This window comes from Dermacentor albipictus, chromosome 7 (genome assembly GCF_038994185.2).
Source record: "Dermacentor albipictus isolate Rhodes 1998 colony chromosome 7, USDA_Dalb.pri_finalv2, whole genome shotgun sequence".
Classification (NCBI taxonomy): domain Eukaryota; kingdom Metazoa; phylum Arthropoda; class Arachnida; order Ixodida; family Ixodidae; genus Dermacentor; species Dermacentor albipictus.
Window position 1 is genome coordinate 75,816,612 of NC_091827.1, and position 21,292 is coordinate 75,837,903.

The 21,292-nt window shown below is 45.9% G+C and overlaps 1 protein-coding gene across 1 annotated transcript in view; it reads right to left on the bottom strand.

Moving 5' to 3' along the window:
* Positions 1-1,603: 1,603 nt before the first annotated feature.
* LOC135899121 (carboxypeptidase B-like) overlaps positions 1,604-21,292 on the bottom strand; it is a 35,504-nt gene continuing 15,815 nt past the window's right edge. The window contains exons 5-11 of the mRNA XM_065428399.1: positions 18,934-19,032; positions 18,303-18,401; positions 13,471-13,581; positions 10,416-10,512; positions 9,511-9,713; positions 4,202-4,286; positions 1,604-1,791 (exon numbers count right to left, since the gene is read on the bottom strand). Coding sequence (XP_065284471.1) covers positions 1,604-1,791; positions 4,202-4,286; positions 9,511-9,713; positions 10,416-10,512; positions 13,471-13,581; positions 18,303-18,401; positions 18,934-19,032 — 882 coding nt within the window. The remainder of the gene's footprint in view (positions 1,792-4,201; positions 4,287-9,510; positions 9,714-10,415; positions 10,513-13,470; positions 13,582-18,302; positions 18,402-18,933; positions 19,033-21,292) is intronic.

Below are 21,292 nucleotides of genomic sequence, written 5' to 3' on the forward strand. Positions count from 1 at the left end.
ACCGTCAATGACGCAGTTAGCTTCTTTATAATCCACTGCGAATCCGTTGGCCCGTATTTTACATAAACCGCACTTAATTGGACGAAGTGACAACGAGCGCGCTGCTTATCCGAGTTCATGACGTGACGTGACCACGGACTAAATGGTCTCCGGGATGGGCCCGGCTAACTATGGTACTGTTGACGAAGACGACAGGGACAGACTGGTCACGTACCACGACATACTGACACACTACACGAAACAAAGAGAAGCATACCCACAACCCCACAAACAACTCGACAGGCCTCAAGAAACAGATTGGAGAAGGTTGGAAACCAGAACGTTCCGAAACCCAGTACGCTTAAACAGAATAAATTCAACACAATATCCAGACGCGAGCTGCAAGCTCTGCGAACAGGAACACGCAGACATGGCACACATCTTATGGAAGCGCACACAGATAAGATCAGTATATGTAGAGGACAGGGTAGAACCGGACCTTCTTGAGGAGCGATGGCTAAGCGCTCTGACTAGCTCGGAACTACATGACCAATTATGAGCTATCCAGCGGGCCCGGGCAGCGGTGGAAAGGCTATGCCCCACCGCACATAATGCCCGGGTGGCCTGAGCCCGGGCTGGCAACCTAGCAGGTCCTTTTTCCATTTAAGTTTTTTTTCCATCCGTCCGTTGTTGGCACATATTCAGTTATATAACTTATGGTGTTAATTTAATTATGCCATATTAATGAATCTTTAACGCGTACACGTCACTTTGCGCGGTGGGTTGTTGCTATTTGTTGACTTCGCGTGTAGGCAGGTGAAGTGGGCGCAGCCCGAAAATTTTTGCCCAACAGCCGAGGGCGAATGGCGAAAAGGCGTCGAATCAGAAATAACTATTTTTCTTTTGTTGAACCCAATCGTGCGTAATCAGTGTGCACATGTCATATCGGACGTGGAGCTATCGCGGTTTTCGTGACGTCGTGTGACGGACAGGTGAAGTGGCGGTGGTCCAAAAAAGTTTTTGACCAATCGCGGAGGGCTGATTGCCGAACTGGAACAGAAAAGTTTGGAGTAGTTTTACGTTATGGCGCCCCAGGACACCACAAAAATCTGAACTCGACCACGCGACGCTGTTAAATTTGTTCGCGGCCCTCTCGCCGTATGTTGTGCAGCCCTCTCTTGCTACAAATGAGATTAGCGGAGTGTAGGTACGTATGGCAGATTGCGCAAATTAAATTTAAAGATTGCGAAACATATTAACACGCTGTTTGCCAACGCTTTTTCTCATGCATAGGAAACCGAACTTCGCAAGTGTCTTTTTACGCAGATATCTGCACCGTGACGCCACCTGCATGCAGCCCAGTTCAAGGCAACAATAACAACGAAACGCTTTTATTTCTGCCGCTGGGAGAGAAGTTTTGTAGCCCCGCCCCCCCTCTCCCCTACCCACAGTAATTTTACTGCAAAAAAACACAAAGAATTCTCGCACTACAGGAGGCGCTCTTATAAATTAAGGGTCTAACCGAAAATGACGCAATACTTTCTCGTTGGGCAAAATTACGTATCCTGTCTTCTTCAGCTATATACAAAGACAAAGCAACACCAAGGTACGTTTACAGACGGCGTCAATAGTTGACGGCTCCTTTAATGCCAACCCAGGTTTCTTTGACGGAAGGTAAGATTTTTCTGACAGGCATTGCGAAAGCCATATTCTCATCGAACGTTCGCCATGATGGCTGTAGCTCAATGGCGAAGGCCTTTTTCACGCCTGCGTGGTCGTAGGCCCAATCCACGCTGCTTCCAGATACCCGGTCTGCAAAAAAAAAAAAAGAAGATCGCTTAGTGTCAAGTGTGAAATTGTAAACATAGAAACACTACTGCGTACCCCTGATAGGTTTGCAAAGTTTTATGAAACTTTGAGAACGTTCTCGTAACCCTTTGCAAGCATACTTGTGCATTTGTGCGCAAAAAAAGAGAATGAGATTCCTGTGAATGAACGTGTGCGGCTTCGGCTGCTCTGCAAGATCATGTTCAAAGAGAAGTGGAAGAGCGCTTATTGAAGAACTAAACTGAACCCGGCTTTGAAGCGTTTCTTTTCTTTGATTTCATTTAATCGTTTGGAAAAGATAAACATTACGAGTGAACGACGGCCTGCTAGTTTAATTCACAATGACTGGGATGACGTTTTTTTTTCGTGTTTCCTTTGTATTTCAGTACAACCGATTCTCGTCCTGAATTTGCAATGGCAGATTCGGAGTGCTCTCAGAACAAAGCTATTTGCTCTTTCTGAAACAAACGTGTTACAATGACAGATCGGGAGTGAATCTCGCGTACATATCACCCGACGTGGTAGTCGCTACGGCACCGCCGAAATGTGGGGATTTGACCGGAAGCCTTCGTGACGTGGTTCCTTCGGTGGCCATTCACCGGGATCGTCTCTATAGCTAAGAGACAACGTTCGAGCCTATGTATAGTGATAGAGATAATGATTAACATCGTGCTATTTCGACCTTTTTCCGTCTTGAGCAAGACTAGACTCTCGAAGCAGCTTCACGAGTTGAATCAGTCAGGAACCCGACTCAGACAACGACAAACAGACTAGCAAATACGTTTTGATGATCTGTTCCGTTTGCTGGACCAAGAGAGCCACTGTATAGCAGGAAGCACAACAGAGGCCACTCAACACTGCCCTGATAGGAATGAAACAAGGAAGCTGCTTCTTGCTTCGAACAGACTCTCTCATTGTTTGAATTTCAGTTAGCATGATCCGAGTGTTTGTTGTTTATGTTGTGGTGGAAGTTCTAAACCGCGTGTGGTAAAGCTGCAAAGTCGGTAAATAATTGCCAAATTTGCAATAAAACTTGGTGGATAGACTGTGCACCATGACAACTAGTGGTAACCATTCTAAATGTTTCGATCAATTCTCACGTATGTTCCTTGGGACGTGAGTGGTCTTTGCGAAGAACCCGGTATAAGCTGAAGCCTTACAGAAGGGTAAATTCCCATCTACCAAAGAGGAACACTAAAGAAACTTAATGCAGGTTTCACTAATTCGTTATGCCATGGGTGTGCTACAAGGAGGTTCGGGTACGGTAACCCCGTTGGTAGCCAGGTTTGTCATGAGTGCGTTGTCTTCAAGTTCAACGAAGCAGGCAATAAGCGCGGATCCCGCGCGAGCCATGCCGATACTTTCACTTGCAGTTGTGTACCGCTGCATGCTTTGGGTGGAGTGCGAGTGTTCCTATAGCACACACGTACATCGATTGCTACCCGCCGGAAGACTTTCTTGGCGTAGCGTGAGCGCCTTTCTCTAACTGCCATTCCAAATGCAGAATTAGTAAGCGAAACTCAGTTCAGCAAAACTCTGACTTTAATGCTAAGACTTACAGACTGTGCTCATTGCTCTGTTGTACATTGCACGAAAGACTTTCACTTCCAGTAAACAATAACTGATTGCGCCACTCCTTGAGTAAGCGGTTCAAGGTAGTAGAGAAATGGAAGTGGCAGGACAGTCAATGTATTCCTGAAATGCAATCATGGACTCTATATTTTTTTTCTTGAGTTTGTTTATCAATATATTCCAGTGCTGCTCTTAGTAAGTAGTATTTATTTAATTCCAACGAAATATGGCTTGCCACCTTCCACACAGCAAAAAGGTAGCGCCCGAAGGGATCTAGGTCATCGTAACGACCGAAGGACACCGGCTTTGCAAATATGTATGTTGAACGCTCCGACACAGCTATTACCGAAAGACAACTGGCTTTCTCACTCTATAGTTTCTCAGACTGTGCACTTAGCAGCACATTTCATTAGCACCAAGAATTCAAAACCATTCGCATGTAATAAGGACAAAACCAACACAAAGCTGACACCATTTTGTGTGGACCATAGTTACATTTTTGTCTTTCGCGCTTGTATTTTGAGTTCAACAAGATCTCTTCATGCGAAAATAACTTCCCGCTTTAATTTTGCGCGCAAGCGCCAAGCTTGACAGTCTATTCTACGCACGCTGACGATACAAGATCCCCTATGCGCATATATTACAGAGAACATAAAACCACTACTGCACCACCAAATCCCAGCCCAACTGCTACTCCATGTGGTGCGTTGTGACGTTAAACATACAAATAGTTCGTCAGTCAACCTGTCACTCATTCGACCGGCAGATTCGTCAGTAGAGGCACCTATTAAGAATTGACATGCAAAAAGCCGCAAATACTCACATACGACTTTTGAGATGGGTCCAACTTCGTATTCAGTTCCTTGAAGTTTAAAGATGGCTTCCGTAGCTGCGAGTGAGATATTGGCCTGAAACAAAGTATTGCGGGAGTGTTTTTTACCAAAGAAAAAAAAACAAGGCTTCTGCGCAAGTATTCTTTTTTCATAAAACTCACGCAATCAATAAATGTAAAAGATTCAACATAAATGAAAGGTCATAAAACAGAGTCACGCTTAAGTTACATCAAAGCTATGGAAAGCGAGCGAAAAAACTTCATTAAGTGCCCCCTACAGTACTGGGGTGGGGGCATATGCCATAGGCTCTAGGAATAGCAGAGGAGAGTTTGCAGAACAGAATAATATGCGGATAATGAATACCTTTTTCCGCAAGCGGGTTAGCCGAAAGTGGACGTGGAGGAGCCCGAATGGTGAGACTAGAAATGAAATCGAGTTCATACTCTGCGCGAACCCTGGCATCATACAAGATGTAGACGTGCTCGGCAAGGTACGCTGCATTGACCATAGGATGGTAAGAACTCGAATTAGCCTAGACTTGAGGAGGGAACGGAAGAAATTGGTATACAAAAAGCCAATCAATGAGTTAGCGGTAAGCGGGAAACTAGAGGAATTCTGGATCAAGCTACGGAACAGGTATTCGGCTTTAACTCAGGAAAAGGACCTTAGTGTTGAAGCAATGAACGACAATCTCATGGGCATCATTAAATAGTGCGCAATAGAAGTCGGTGGTAACGCCGTTAGACAGGAAACCAGTAAGCCATCGCAGGAGACGAAAGATGTGATCAAGAAACGCCAATGTATGAAAGTCTCTAACCCAGAGCCAGAAGAGAACTGGCAGAACTTTCGAAGTTAATCAACGAGCGTAAGACTGCTCACATAAGGAAGTATAATATGGATAGAATTGCACATGCTCTCACTAACGGAGGAAGCCTAAAAGCAGTGAAGAAGAAACTAGGAATAGGCAGGAATCAGATGTATGCGTTAAGAGACAAAGCCGGCAATATCATTGCTAATATGGATGAGATTGTTCAAGTGGCTGAGGAGTTCTATAGAGATTTATTCAGTACCAGTAGCGCCCACGACGATATTGTGAGTGAGAATAGTCTAGAGGAATTTGACATCCCGCAAGTAACGCCGGAAGAAGTAAAGAACGCCTTGGGAGCTATGCAAAGGGGGAAGGCAGCTGGGGAGGATCAGGTAACAGCAGATTTGTTGAAGGATGGTGGGCACATTGTTCTAGAAAAACTGGCCACTCTGTATACACAATGCCTCATGACCTCGAGCGTACTGGAATCTTGGAAGAACGCTAACATAATACTAATCCATAAGAAAGGGAACGTCAAAGACTTGAAAAATTATAGACCGATCAGCTTACTGTCCGTTGCCTACAAAGTATTTACTAAGGTAATCGCAAATAGAATCAGGAACACCTTAGACTTCTGTCAACCAAAGGACCAGGCAGGATTCCGTAAAGGCTACTCAACAATAGACCATATTCACACTATCAATCAAGTGATAGAGAAATGTGCAGAATATAACCAACCCTTATATATAGCTTTCATTGATTACGAGAAAGCGTTTGATTCAGTCGAAACCTCAGCAGTTATGGAGGCATTACGGAATCAGGGTGTAGATGAGCCATATGTAAAAATACTGGAAGATAGCGGCTCCACAACCACCGCAGTCCTCCACAAAAAAAGCAACAAAATCCCAATAAAGAAAGGCGTCAGATAGGGAGATACGATCTCTCCAATGCTATTCACAGCATGTTTACAGGAGGTATTCAGAGACCTGGAGTGGGAAGAATCGGGGATAAAAGTTGATGGAGAATACCTTAGCAACTTGTGATTCGCTGATGATATTGCCTTGCTTAGTAACTCAGGAGACCAATTGCAATGCATGCTCACTGACCTGGAGAGGCAAAGCAGAAGGGTGGGCCTGAAAATTAATCTGCAGAAAACTAAAGTAATGTTTAACAGTCGCGGAAGAGAACAGCAGTTTACGATAGGTAGCGAGGCACTGGATGTGGTAAAGGGCTGCGGTGCATTTGGCAGACATTCTCAGATCATGAGCAGCAGGTTGCCACTATCCCTCAAAAGGAAAGTGTATAACAGCTGTGTGTTACCAGTACTCATATATGGGGCAGAAACCTGGAGGCTTACGAAAAGGGTTCTGCTGAAATTGAAGACGACGCAACGAGCTATGGAAAGAAGAATGATGGGTGTAACGTTAAGAGATAAGAAAAGAGCAGATTGGGTGAGGGAACAAACGCGGGTAAATGACATCTTAGTTGAAATCAAGAAAAAGAAATTGGCATGGGCCGGACATGTAATGAGGAGGGAAGATAACCGATGGTCATTAAGGGTTACGGACTGGATTCCAAGGGAAGGGAAGCGTAGCAGGGGGCGACAGAAAGTTAGGTGGGCAGATGAGATAAGGAAGTTTGGAGGGTCAACATGGCCACAATTAGTACATGACCGGGGTAGTTGGAGAAGTATGGGAGAGGCCTTTGCGCTGCAGTGGGCGTAACCAGACTGATGATGATGATGATGATGATGATGATGATGATGATGATGATGATGATGATGATGATATTTGTCGTTTCCCAGAAAGTCTGTCTGATCTCCTATGCTATCACCTTGTGTATTTACGAAGGACACGAAGTGTGACTGACGACCTTTTAATTTATTTACTCTGTTTCAAATTTTACATGTGAGAATTTATACTACTAAGGTACTTCTCCCAACTGTCTCTCAGCACGTCTCCATGTCCACCTGTCTTGCGACTTTGCTTGTTTGATTAGATTGTCGGCAGTTGGAGAGTGGCGAAGCAATCTGAAAGATTAGTTGTGTTTTTGCCGTGCTTTTCTACATTTGTGGTTCCACCATGGGATGCGACGCTTATTGGCTGGCCCGTTTGTTGTATACATATTGTTACGGCGCAACCAAGCGTGGCTCCAGTCAGAAGACGCTTTGACGTGTAGAGCTGGAATCGCTCTCGACAGCCATCTTCTTTATGCATCGTTGTCTCGTGTTTAAATGTTGTAAATACATCTTTATATGTGACTTCTGCAACGGAACAATATTATGGCAGCCTCTATTATGAAACATTTCAGGTGAGCCACAACATTGTCTATATTAAATCCAGCAATGTCATCCCAACCTAAATGTGAGATTTATCGACAGAGTACCCAGTTCACTGATTCGATCTTCCATCCAGGAACATGTGGGCAGCGTTCAACCTGTTCTATAACATTTAGCACTATCGGGAAGTTGTCACTTGGGTAGATGTTCTAAATAATGTCCCAATCGATGTATGGCTTGAGTGTGCTGGATAAAATGCTCAAGTCGATTGAAGAGTACGTTTTTACTCAACGCTACATTACTTCTGTTCCTTCTTAATGAATAAACTTGTATTAGAGAGAAAGCGGGAGTTTTCTATTGAACTCCCCCTTTCATAGCAATGAGAGTCTCCCCACAAAGTGTTATGCATGTTTGAACCTCCGACAACTTTGCTCCGGAAATTTATCAATGTAGCTTGAAATTCGGTATTATAAAGTTGATAATTGGGAGGGATGTTTCTAGAGCTGATAGTGCCCAATTTAGCAAACAACACGGCTCGGATAGCAACTACCTCTAGGGGCGTAAGGAGTTTTAGTTCTCAGAAGGCAGCGCCTCTATCGACTATGATAGCCACACCACCGGATGAGGCGAACGTGTCATCGAGGTCTTTACGAAAAATTGCATATTGTCGGCGAAATTTTGTTTGCGTATGCTTAACCTGTGTTTCTTGAACACAAAGCACCGGGGGGCTCAATTTACGCAGGAGTTCTTCGACGCCATCGAGATTGTGAAAAAGACATCTCACGTTTTATTGAACTACTTGAATGATCATATTTGAAAAAGGGTTTTGTGTTGTGTGCTTAAGGGAACGAAGTTAGCTTACAGAGCCGTTTTTCGTGTGCTGTGAGGCGGGGTTTCTCTTTTTTGGAGCGGTCCAGAGATTTTCGCCGTTCCTTAGGCGCTGGCTGCGCCGCCTGACTGGGAGTCGCGTTTATCGCCTCTTGCGGAACGTTGTGCACTCGTTCTTGCGAGCGGTTTGTTTGTGGTGAAGGCCTCACGAAACCCTGGGGACCACCAGCCCGCAGGTAGATGGGCCTTTCTTGGATAGCGGAGCAGCGTTAACTGCCACCGCCGAGCGCCCTGTTGGCGCTGGGACCGGGCACGCGTCGAGTGGCCCGGGCACCCGCTGCCAACCGTTGTGACGCTGCCCCTTGACGCGCCAATTCCGCAAAGCTATTCTTCCGCAGGTGGGACAACCATCTGCGTTACTTCTTAAGCGATACGTTCTTCTTGACTTTCAGTGCAACAATTTCTTTTTTTTTTTCGTGTAAAGCCCGACCGCGAGTATGCGGCGTGCTCCCCATCACAGTTCACACAGTGCAGATCATTTGCGCATGTTTCAGATGAGTGTTCATGTACGCTGCATTTAGCACAAATTACTCGACGTCAACAGTTCTGGTAGCTATGACCGAACCTTTGGCATTTGAAGCGTCTCAAAGGGGTTCGCACGTATGGCCTTACTCGGTCTCGATGACCTCGGATAGCACAGTTGATCCAAAAGTAGCACTTAGATGTTTCCTCTGGATTCCGTTTCCATCGCACCTCGCGTTATTCCGTTTTACGTTGACCACGTTCTGTTCACACCACCTATTCTGAGCGCTTGCACGGACCGGGTTGCCGCTTATGTCGCAGGCCTCGCAAAAAGAGAGGATTTCACGCGGACTTTAGGAGGGAAGGGGAGGTGATGGAGCAGAGGGAGCACGAGGTCCAGAGGGAGCACGAGAGAGGGGCTCGACACGCAGTACACGGCTCAATATGATACGTTTCGGCGCTGGCAGTACGGTTGGTTGCTACATCACGAAAATGATAATCGCGTTAACGCTTATAGCCATGGTTGTGTCGGAGTTTCCTTACGAAGTTATTTTCCCAAAATGTTACCAAATTTATGGCATCGTTCTGACACTAAAATCATGGGATGCGATGCCTAACATATCGACTTAAAGTGAAATTAACAAATACTTTGAGCAACGCACCTTAAACGCCACAAGAGGGCTGCACCTTTATGCTCTCAACGAGAAACCTGTTGGGCTTGCCCGACGTCAAGGCTTTCAGCTTTCAGACTTTTTCTTTCTTCAAGCAGGCATTTGCAGTGCCCAATACTATAGCAAATCTTCAGTAATTTTCCCCTATAGCCACCCTTTAGCTGTTTTTCGGCCAAACGGGCAAACTCTCACCAGCAGCTCATGGTTCGGCACGCTGACGTTGGTGTATCCGTACGGGTACATCCAATACTGGCTGAAGCTGTGCATGGAGAAGTAGAACTCGGTGCGGCCCTGGGTTGACACCAGAGCGTCCCGAACGGCGCGAACCTCCGGCTCCGAGAAGGGTCCGTCTCCACAGTACCCGTCCGAGCAGGGGTCGTTACTGGAGCGTACCTCTGCGCAGAGCGTTAGTTCAGCCTCAGCCGTGTGCCACAAGAGATAGCGTCATGAGAGAGGGCGTTTGCTTCACATCTTTGACGGCGAAACTGTTAAGGAATTCCACCACGGTTCTCGTGTGGCGGCAGCGTGGCCAGTATCAAATGTCGATCACATAGCAGCCCAGAACTCGGCCTTTGTCGCAGCCCCGGAGCGGCCGCCTACGACCAGGAGATGGGTCAGAACGCGCAACCGAATGCCGGTGCCGTTGACGCTAAGAACAGCAAGTAACGGAGCCCTATCAGGCGGTCGGAAAGCGCGGCAAGACGCGGGCGTCCGTAGAGCCGACGCAGCATGCAGAAACAAGCGTCGAATATAACAGACGGTATAAATGTGCCATGCTCAGATGTACTGAAGCGTTTCAAAAATGTTCTGGTATAGAGAAGGAATTGCGCCAGGTATGCTGAAGCGTTTCCAAACTCTTAGGTATATTTGCGACAGTGGCGTACAGACCAGGAGGTGAGAACTATTATACAGTTTCGCCATCTTTGATGTGTGAGACGCTTTGCCTGGCGTACACTTGGGAAGGTATTTTAATGGTGCGAAGAACATCTGTTTGCACATACCGTTATAGGCAACGGAGAGGCCTATGGTCAAACAAGGAAGAAACCAAAGGAAAGTGATCTCACTGCAAATAAAACTCACTGCAAAGGAAAACTCACTGCAAAAGTTGCTGACGTCAAAGTTCCGGTTCGCATCCGCCCCCCGGCACTCGCTTTTCAAGCGGCTCACGGACCGGGTCTTCCTCCACAGGGGGTCCTGCAACGATGTTGTGGTGCTCGAATTATGCCATGCGTGAGTGCTTTCGAGACACCGCCTAGACGTTATTCAGACATACCAGAAGCACACGCTATCCCCTGAGGCAAGAAAAGAAGTGAAAGTATTTCTATATCCTTTCGAAAATGCGAACGTTCTTACGGAGCCATCCCTATGCTTTTTCTCAAGCAAAAATGTTTTAAAAAAGAGAGGGCGGAAAGGGCAGTTTGATTTAAGAAGCATTGTATATTGCAAAGGAAGTCTGTTTGGCCTGACACAAAAAAAAGGAAAAATAAGAGATAGATAGAATAAACTTTAATGTCAAACGGATAAGGTGATCTACCCACCCCACGACACGCAGGTCAGGGGGCGAGTGCCGCCGCCTCAGATGCAGGCCGGGAGGTCTTGGGTCCCAGCAGCCTCTTCAGCCAGTTGGACGAGCCGGAGCTGGAGCTCAGAGTCCGAGCTGCGCAGCAGGGTCTCCCAGGTGTCTCTACTACCTATTTTGTGTGTTCCCCCGGGAGTGTACGGACATTCCCATATTATGTGGTCGAGGGTCCCTCTCACCCCACAAAGATTACATCCATCGCTCCTGGCCTCGGGGAACATGTGGTTCGCCATAACTGGGTGCGGATACGTATAAGTTTGTAGTCGTCTGCACGCGACTGCTTGTCTGTTGTTTAGTTTTGGGTCTGGCGGGGATACCAGTCTACGAGCCAATCTATAATGCTGCGTGATCTCCCCATATTTTAGCATGCGCTCTCCGCTCCCTCGGTCATCGAGGGGCCCTGTAGCGGCTCGGCGGTAGAGATCTCGAGCCAGCTCGTGGGCCGCCTCGTTGCCGGGGACGGCTTCGTGCGCCGGAGTCCAAATTATTTGAATTTTTTCTATCTAACTTTCTCCGGCCTAGGATTCTGGCCGCTAAGGGCGAGATCCTTCCCTTGCTAAAATTTTGTCTGGCAGTTTTGCTGTCACTGGTTACAAATTTCGCGGCCGTTCCAGCGCAAGCTAATGCGATCGCGATTTCCTCGGCAACATCTATGTTGCGCCCGCGCAGAGTGACAGCGGTCACGGGAATACCCCGGCCGCTGACGGCCGTTGCCACCGTAAAACTGCCGCTACCTCCCGCCGCGTCTACATAGGCCACCTCATGTTCCGAGATATTACCGAATCTAATTTTTAATGCTTCGGCTCGTTTATGCCTCCTGTCTTTGCTATGTTCCGGGTACATGTTTTGTGGCAGGGGGGGATAATCAGATTTTTTCTCAGTTCCCTATCTACTTCCACCTTTTGGGTGGGGCCTCTGTCCGGAGTTATTCCAACTCTGGCCAATATGGCTCTTCCTGTCCTGGTGGTGCTAAGTCTCTCAATTTGAGAGGTTCGCACTGCTTCCGCCAGTTCTGCTCATGTATTGCGCACTCCTAAAGCCATCAGTCTCTCTGTTGATGTACACTAACAGAGGAATATGCGTTGGAACAGTAAGATGCGCTGCGGGGTGCAGTAAGTACATTTGGGGCACCCTTTACAGAAGTCGGTTGCCGAGCAACATTGTTCAAACAGAACAACAGCAAGGTGAGTATAAATGAATATCACCGCGTCGCCAAGTGCGCTGTTGGGCGAAAGTTAGTATATATCTGGACAATTGGGGTGCGATCTTGTACGCGTTCCAAAATAGAACGGAGGCGGACCTTTCCACCGAGCCGCACACGATTGGTAAATTTGAACCGTGACGAACGCCATGACGTCAATTGTGACGTGATATCTGCTGTCAATCAGTCCGTGTCGTCTGCTATCGGACGAACGCAACGGAACGGACCGCCTATTTCGGTACGTAAAGAACGGACCGCCTGCGTTCGATCTTGGAACGCGTACACGATCTCACCCTTGGACGCAGTAGTAACCACATCAGGTCTTCCATAGAAAAAACTTATTTCAATATCATTAGTACGTTTTATTGATTACCAATGACCTTTGCTCGCCTTCGGCGCATGTTTCGCGGTATGCGAAGTGTAAGGACTGCAGATAGAGCGAGTTGGAAAACTCCGTTGCTTCGCAGCGCTTAGCACGTGTTTTCCTATTCTCGCATTTCCCTCCCTGTGGGCTGGTCGCCACGAGGAAATATTTTCACGGGGTGCATTCCAATAAAGGCCAGTCGCATGTGACCACCTCTCATGCTGGCTATGTTGGGCTCGTTTGTAACGTACGCATATCGATTTGCTCATTCATGCGCAGTTACTTACCGGCTCAACGAAATGTGAAAAAACAGGCCGGGCTCGATGTCAGGCGTTACTTTCCGAGCGGGCTTTCTAAACCAGCGCAGGACATTCGTCCTTCTAGGGATGCTAAATAGACACACTGAACCGGTCGACGCACGACACAGAATTCTATCGAAACTCTATTTTCGTTTAATTTCGCGGTAAGAAATTGATTACAAGAGAAAAAAAAGATTGCGGGTACACACAGTTATTAAATTTCACGGCAGAAACCCAGTGATGATGCACATGCGTGTGACGCCATAGATTTGCAAGTACTGTTTTAGCATTTGGGCCGTTGTGGCATTTGAAAGCTGTCAAAAACTTGTCAAAGTTTTTGTCAAAAAGTAAGCTATGGTTTTCGTGCGGCAGTGAAGAACGGCGTGTGACGGCGTGGTCTGCATCAAATGTCGAACAAGGAAGAACCAGCAACGCCATGTGAGTCGGAACCCCGAATTTGGTTTGAAAGGTTATTATTAATGATTACTGAAAATAAATGTTATCTTGCGTATACTTCACTCGAATTGACGACAACTTCTCTGGGCAGTTTACTCTAGCCACTGGCCTGTAATTTTCGTTATTCATTATTCATTATACGAAAACTATTCGACATTCGATTCGATTCGATGCTGGCACAATTCGATCCGTATTGGATTCGGTCTCAAAAATCGCAATTCGCACACCGTTAGAATAACCACAATTTACTCACGTCGGTGTGCGTGTACTCGTAGCCATCAGGATTGACCACTGGGTATATCCTCCACTCGTACTTAGACAGAAGGCGCTTGACCTCTTCGTCCGTCTCGTACTGCGTAGCGAGCTGTCGGGAACACCAAAGATGAAAACAAAAGAAACGTTCAACGAACATACTTTCTTATGTTACAGCGATTACTTCAACTAGAAACGTGAATTACCGTGCCGTCGCGTTTGCATCTTTGCGCGAAAGCAACTCGCTCGTTTCTTCATGTCCAGTGCTGAAGCCGTGATAACCCTAATTAAGTGCTAATGAGGCAAAGCCCCTACGAGTAGGACTGCAGCTTTCCTTTTACTCTTAATGAGTGTTCTTTAAACATGTGCAACTTTTTTTCTTTGTGTAAAATATTCCAGGTCCAGCAATGAAATTAAGGACCCTAAAGCTTAGCACCAGAGCAGCGGGGTAGCAGGACTCAGCGCGTGTGAACAAAGCACTAGCGAGTGTTATGCATGAGAGGTTTATGACCTCTACAAAGAGAACAACGCCCTGAGCTGCTAGTCAAAAGAACGACCACCAAAATGGCACGAATGCATAGGGGCATCGACGATAAGCACCCAAATGCTAGACTACTCGATCAACTTCTAGAACCTTATGACATCTAAATGGGCACGGTACGACAACCAAGGAACGAGATGAAATTAGTGACGAACTTCATTTGACATCGCACTCGATTGCAGCACTAATGAAGTCCTTGTGTGACGTCACGTATTCGTAGAATTTTCATTTCTTGTAGGGGTTCAAATCTATGTACTCTAGAAAGCCTGCAGAAGCGGCAAGGTCGAGATTCGACTTAACTTCAACACCAATTCAAATTGCTCTTGTCAAGAATGGAAATCGGTAATTAACTAGCCTTCAACGAACAGGTTGTTGACATATATTTCCTTAGAGAATAATGAACTGATGCCACCCACCACTCCTTTTCGGCATAGAAACATTTCCTTACACTGAAAATAAACCGTATTTTTACTGTCGTGAAATGAACTCCCGTCTTGTCGGTAAAAAGAAAGGATCTAGGACACCGACCAAGCATTGAAAGCGTTCCAATGTTTGAGCTGCCCATGCAACGAGACTCATGTCCACGAACTGTAAAGGCGTTTTAACGTTCTCTATGTCCCTCATGGAAGCCTTGTTCACAATCTGTAAAAGCGTTTACACATTTTGCCTCCCCCACTTGATGATTGTTCCTAATATGTAAAAGCGCCTTGAGGTTTCGGCTCCCCCATGGGAGCCTTGTTGAAAATATTTAACATTTCTACTGCATCGCTAGAGCGCTTTTCATAATCTGTAAAAGCGTTTTAACGTATTATCTCCCCGATTCAAGCCTTGTTCACAGATTTCGGCTTCCTCACGAGACCCTTGTTCACGATATTTAACCTTTCAGCTACCCCTCTAGGGCCTTGCCCACAATCAAGGATTTGAACAACACTCCGGTAGACCAGACGAAACGTTAAAACGCGGTTTGGTTTTTTGTTCCGTGTCCTGGGGCGCTATAACGTTAGACTATTCCAAACTTTTCTATTCCGATTCTACAATCATCCCGCCGCGATTGGCCAAAAACTTTTTTGGACCACCCCCACTTCACCTGTCTGTCACGCGACGTCACGAAAACCGCGATAGCTCCCCACCTAATGTGACGTGCACACACTGATTATGCATAATTTGACCGAACAAAACAAAAATAGTTATTTCTGACTCGACGCCTTTTTGCCATTAGCCCTCGGTTATTGATCTAAATTTTTCGGGCTTCACCCACTTCATCTACCTCTCACGCGACGTCACAAAACCGCAAAACCTTACCGCGTCAAAGCGACTTGTACGCGTTAAAGATGCATTAATATGCCGAACAAAACTGAATTTTCTTCTGAATAGCCGCTGGCTGCCCCGTTCCGAAAGGAATAAAAGATGGCTGCCGCCGATCGCTCCGGCAATGGCTACTCGCCCCTGCCGGAGAGCATGGGTTAATTAAGCGTGCAATAAAACTTTTTGCGTGGCCGTGTAACATTTCCGAGAACTTTCGGCACATTTACGACCTCGTTCTGCCAACTCTTCTTTGCTGAGGATCCGGTTTAGCGTCATTCTTAAGGGGCGTTATAACGTAAAACTATTCCAAACCTTTCTATTCCAATTCAGCTATCAGCCCTCCACGATTGGTCAAAAACTTTTTTCGACCACCCCCACTTCACTTGTCTGTCACGCGACGTCACGAAAACCGCGATGCCTCCCCATCTGATATGATGTGTACACACTGATTATGCATGATATGACAGAAAAAAGAAAAACAGTTATTTCTGATTCGACCCTTTTTCGCCAATAGCCCTCGGCTATTGCTAAAGCGTTTTCGGGCTGCACCCACTTCACCTGCCTGACATGCGACGTCACAAACCGCACAAACTCGCCGCGTCAAAGTGAAGTGTACGCGATAAATATGCATTAATATGCCGAACAAAACTGGATTTCCTTCTGAATTGCCGCAGGCTGCCCCGTTCCGAAAGGAATAAAAGATGGCTGCCGCCGATCGCTGAGACGCTGGCTACTCGCACCTGCCGGAGAGCATGGCTGTATTTGCGTATAATAAATGTTCTTGCGTGACCGTGCAACATTTTCGAGCACTTTCGGCACGCTTACCACCTCATTTTGCCAACTCTTCTTTGCTGAGAGTCAGCTTTAGCGTCGTTCTTAAGCTTCCTTTGCATGCCACCGCGATTTTCGACCAGCCCCCATAAGCTAAGTAAGGGAAAGCCGACCAATCGCAGACGCCGGCACCACCCTTTTCATCCGGTTATCGATTTTCAGTACACTGGCTCTGCCCCAGACAATCCCTCTCCACTTGAGCGTTCTCCTCGCCTCTTGTCAGCCAATTAGATACGACAAGCCGCACAGTGTAGGCAATGTTATTCGTTTTTCAAGCAAACATAAGTGACCTCTTATGATCGAGGGGAGCATTTGATTGGTTTGTTCAGACAAACCTGCGGGTGACCGCCCGATACTTGCTTCAACGGTTACGCAAATTTGACGTCAATAGATTGGAATAAAAACATATTGGAATATTTTTACGTTATACGGCCCCTGGACTCTTCCTCTTTACGGTCAATGAATAACATCATCATCAGCTCACATTTATGTCCATTGCAGGACGAAGGCCTCTCCCAGAGATCTCTAATTACTGATGTGTTGCGCTAGCTTAGTGCAAGTTGCGCCTCCAAATTTTAATTTCATCACCCCACCTAATTTTCTGCCATCCTCGACTGTGCTTCCCTTCCCTTGGCACCCATTCTGTAACTCATATGCGGTGGTGACGTAGTGACTCTGGCGTTGCGCTGCCAAGTAAGAGGGCGCGGGATCGAATCCAGGCCGCGGCGAAACTCCAGTATATATATTTTTTAATTGTGCAACGCTAATGGTACAGCGGTTATGTGCCCAGCGCATTGGATGCATAGCCTACCCAGTACCATTTGTTTCTCTTAATATTACCGAGAATACTGGCTACCCCCATTTTCTCTCTTATCCACGCCATTCTCCTCCTGTCTCTTGACGTTATGCCTAGCCTATTTCTTTTCATCGCTCTATGCAAAGTCCTTAACTTGTTCTCAAGCCCCTTTGTTCAACTCCAAGTTCCTTCCCTATATTTTAGTACTGGTAAAATGCAATGTCTGTACACTTTCCTTTTCATCGGCAGCGTGAAGCTGCCGGTCATGAGTTCCCGGCCGGTAGTGAGTGCTCCAACCCAGTTTTATTCATCTATAAGTTTCAATCTCGTGATAAGGGTTACCTGAGAGTAATTGACATACATAAACTTAGTCCTCCACAGATTCGATAGGCTGACTCTCGATCATGAATTCTTGTTTCCTGCCAGACTGTTGAACACCACCTTATTCTTCTGCATAATAATCTCGAACGCTACATTCTTACACGTTTTCTGTTAAGGTCAATCCTTCATCATTTGTTGCATCTCGTCCCCAGCGTCGATGCACAGTACAACGTAATCTGCAAACTGGAGGTCGTTGAGGTATTCGCCGTTGATCCTCATTGCCGTCCACCGTGACAGTACGAACAAAACGCTTTCACGGAAACGCTGGCCATAAAAAAGACATTTCAAAGTTGCTAAAGCTACTTGGTTCAGTACGCTGAAGGAAACATACAGTGCAACATAAACACAGATAAACACAGAAACAGAGATGAACTGGCGCAAGACCGTGTCTGCTGCTTCTTCCATCTACATCTGCGTTTTCATGCATCTTTCCTTCAGTAGAGCATAACATCGCAGAAAGTAATACTGTCATGCGGACGAGCGCGGGATCACAACCATGAGTGCGGTTACAACAGCGCTTAGGCTTTGACAGCTTTGACGGCTTTGACGTTTGGTGACGTCAGGCGCTACCTGTGCTCAGCGAAGCCCTATGACCTTTTTTGCAAGGTGCACTTTCGCCGCAGAGTCGCAGTCGTCATGATCTACATGTTCACTTAACCCCCACCGTGCATTTAGCGTCTTTTTCCCATACACGTCGCAGACATACCACCCGAAAACTAACTGCAACGCTACTATTGTTACGGTCAGTATGAGAAAATGACCATAACTATTGAAAATTTCTATTATGCATGGGAACGTATAAGCTTTTATAGATACTTATTCCAGTATATTGAAACCGATATCCCCTCACATCCTGCTGAGTAGCCCATTTTTATGGCTTTTACTATGTACACAGTCTGGCATATAATGTACGCTTAAGGCGCGTTGCCAAATTCTCATTGCTGCGTCGGCATATAATAGCTCGGATTAGCATGCTTGCCTGATCTATGATGTAAAGGCAGGTGGCGTGGGAAATCCATTCCCTGGCATGGATACCGCATTCGAAGAAGACGATGGGCTGATTCTCCTTGGTCTTGATCTAGAATGAAACAAAAGAGAAGCAACCTATAATGGCCAAATTTCCGGATCGCAGCTGCCAACGTGAGATGGTAACAAATAACATGTTGACAATATCACTGTCAGCTTGTTTGCATCTACCATATCTCTGCATAAATCTGCATCTGCATAAATTTAGTCTGGTCTGCATAAATTTAGTCTTTGACAACTTCAAGAGGCCCACTAATAAACAATAACTCAGGTATCACCTTGCCAAGGTATTGAGCAATACTCCATTTTTCTATATTTTATTATTCATTCCTTCAGTCCTTAATATTCACCGCTTCAGGTGCTCAATGATTTGTTGTAAGCTACCTCCAGCGTTGCAGTGTAATAAAGACTCCCCAAAGGCTGAACTGCGGCACTCTTTTTAATTATATATCCCCTCGGAGCTCTCCAGAGTCTCCCTTGGTCGCAAGAAATCTCCAGCTATGTCCAGAAATAATTCACATGTCACGCTGGTAGCCCTGATAGACCCATGCATTTTGAGCTTTTCGAGTATTCGGTCCACTTACGTGAGCACCAATGATGTCTCTCCCTTCGTATGATTTGCCAATAGACGTGTAAGTCACGTGATCGTACTCCTTTGCGTAATTCTGGAGGGCGTCCTTGAACTGAAGAGAAAACGTAATAAAATGAACATGTCATCTCTCCGAACATGAGTTCTGTTAAAGGTACGGACTTGTTTAAAGGCACGTAGTAAGTCAAGAAGGCCCACATCGCAAGTACTATACGATGGGCCTTCCAACGATATGAGCCTGCCCCTTTGACGGTAATGTTGTTGGCCTCCTTAGTAAAATAACATATCACCATTTAGAAAATAATAATATCAGGGCGAATTAGTAGAACACCTTTGCAAAAGCGAACACATTACTTTACTCAGATCAGGAGCCTATAATGCCAGGAAATGACGAAAGAGCAAATGACAGACGGTGACACCACGTTCGGACAATCAAAATGGTTAGCCGTGACTTCAACTACTTTCGCATGATGTCACTGAGGCTAAATAATTACGACGTATGCAATCAGTGTTTAGGCAACTGCATTCAGTAAGTACTCGACACGGTGTATCCAGTGCAAAAGTGATTATTGTTTAAATGTTCCTCATTGTTGTCCCTGCGCTATAATTGAATGACGCATTAAAAACAAAACTAGCGAAAACGGAGCCATGTGGTAGTTTCTTCGTGAAGCTACAACTATATTTGCGAGTGTAACGACGCCCCACACGTGCAGGTCGTTGGTGCCTGTGCTGCGCGCCAATTCATATTTATCTACACCTTCACTTCCTCTGCCTAGCAAAAGTCTTCTTCCGCTTACCAAAATGTAGGTCCAGTTAAAGGTGTTCTATGAAAGAGGAGATCTCGTGTTTGAGTCCGCCTCCGTTTAGTTGTTATTTTTTCCTATCACCGGATTCACAAACGCGTTGTCTCGTAGCTCGTTGCCGGCTTTCCCGTGTAGCAGGCGAAGGAATCCTGCGTGCGACGTCAAGAGCATTCAAGCTACAGCTCTGTAGCTTTTTAGCCTGCGGTCCTTTCTAAGAAAGTTCGTGTTATCGCAAAAAATAAAAAATAAATAAATTTAAACTGCGGCTGTGACGACGATGATAATGAGGAGGAGGATTTATTATTGGCATCCCTTTCAAAACGGGGTAGTGACAAATAATAATCTAGCCTGCTTGAGCTTATCGGGTATGCTATACATGCTTTACAGTCGCACATTTAGTCTACATTGCCTAAACTTTTCTTTTCTTACTGAAAACTTCTTTGTCTATCCACTACTGTTGTACTGTAACGGATCCGGTCTTACACTATAAACGTCTGTTGCTTATCTCGACTGCTCACCTATCGATGCTTCCATCCGCCTTAAATCCCAATGCTTCTGGAAGGTGTTCTTTACCTACGGGTCTCACTGCATGAATCCCTTCGCATTCCATTAGGATGTGCTGAGTGGTTTCGGGGTATTGGTTGCAGAAGATACTTTGGTGCGCTTATTTGCTCCGGTACATTTTATTCATTTTTTTTTTCGTGAGGCAACCAGTTCTAGCCTCAAATAGCAAAACACTGTCCTTAGTGTTATCGTACACATTTTCCTTGTATTTTCTTTATGGCCATCTGGTAAATCTTCATAAATTTTTTCGCTCATATTCTTTGCATCCGATTTACCGTTTGTGTTGCTCTCTATGCCATTTTGGCGCCTAATGATTTTCGATCTACACTTTTCATTATTCTGTACTTGGTTGCCAACATTATTGGCTTCTTCCTCCACTCTGTGTCCACGCTTTTCAGGTGCGGATACTTCTACCCTCTTACCACCCATTTAAATTCATCAGTGTTTCTCAGGCTTTCTTTAAAACTAATTTTGCTCTGCGCTTCCTTGACATCAAAAGACGTCCAGCCCATGTCACGCTACACTGCCTCTTTTGTGGTTTTACCGTGGGCCCCCTAAGCCAACCGCCCCATCGATCTTGCCAACCGTGACAAGACATACGGTTAAAATCACAGAATGGCATTTTCGAAAGTTCACGCTGTCACCATTGCTCTTTTCCAGATTCCACACTTCATCTCATATTTATTGTTTCCCCAAAGTCCTCTATGTTTCATTATAGCTGCATTCCGCCTCCCCTTCATGTTTTGATTATCTTTGTGGGTGCGTGAATAGGTATCTATGTACACATTAGGGTATTTATATTGTTTGCTATGGGTATGACTTGCTCTTGAATTGAAACCGCGTCGTTACTCCCCTCTTTATTAAATATCATATTTCGCGGTTCCTCTGAGGTACACTAAAGGCGTACATTTGTCGCTACATTGCCACTTATATTCGCAAGCCTCTGTAAATATCCTACATTGTCCGCTAGTATCACTATGTCGCCCG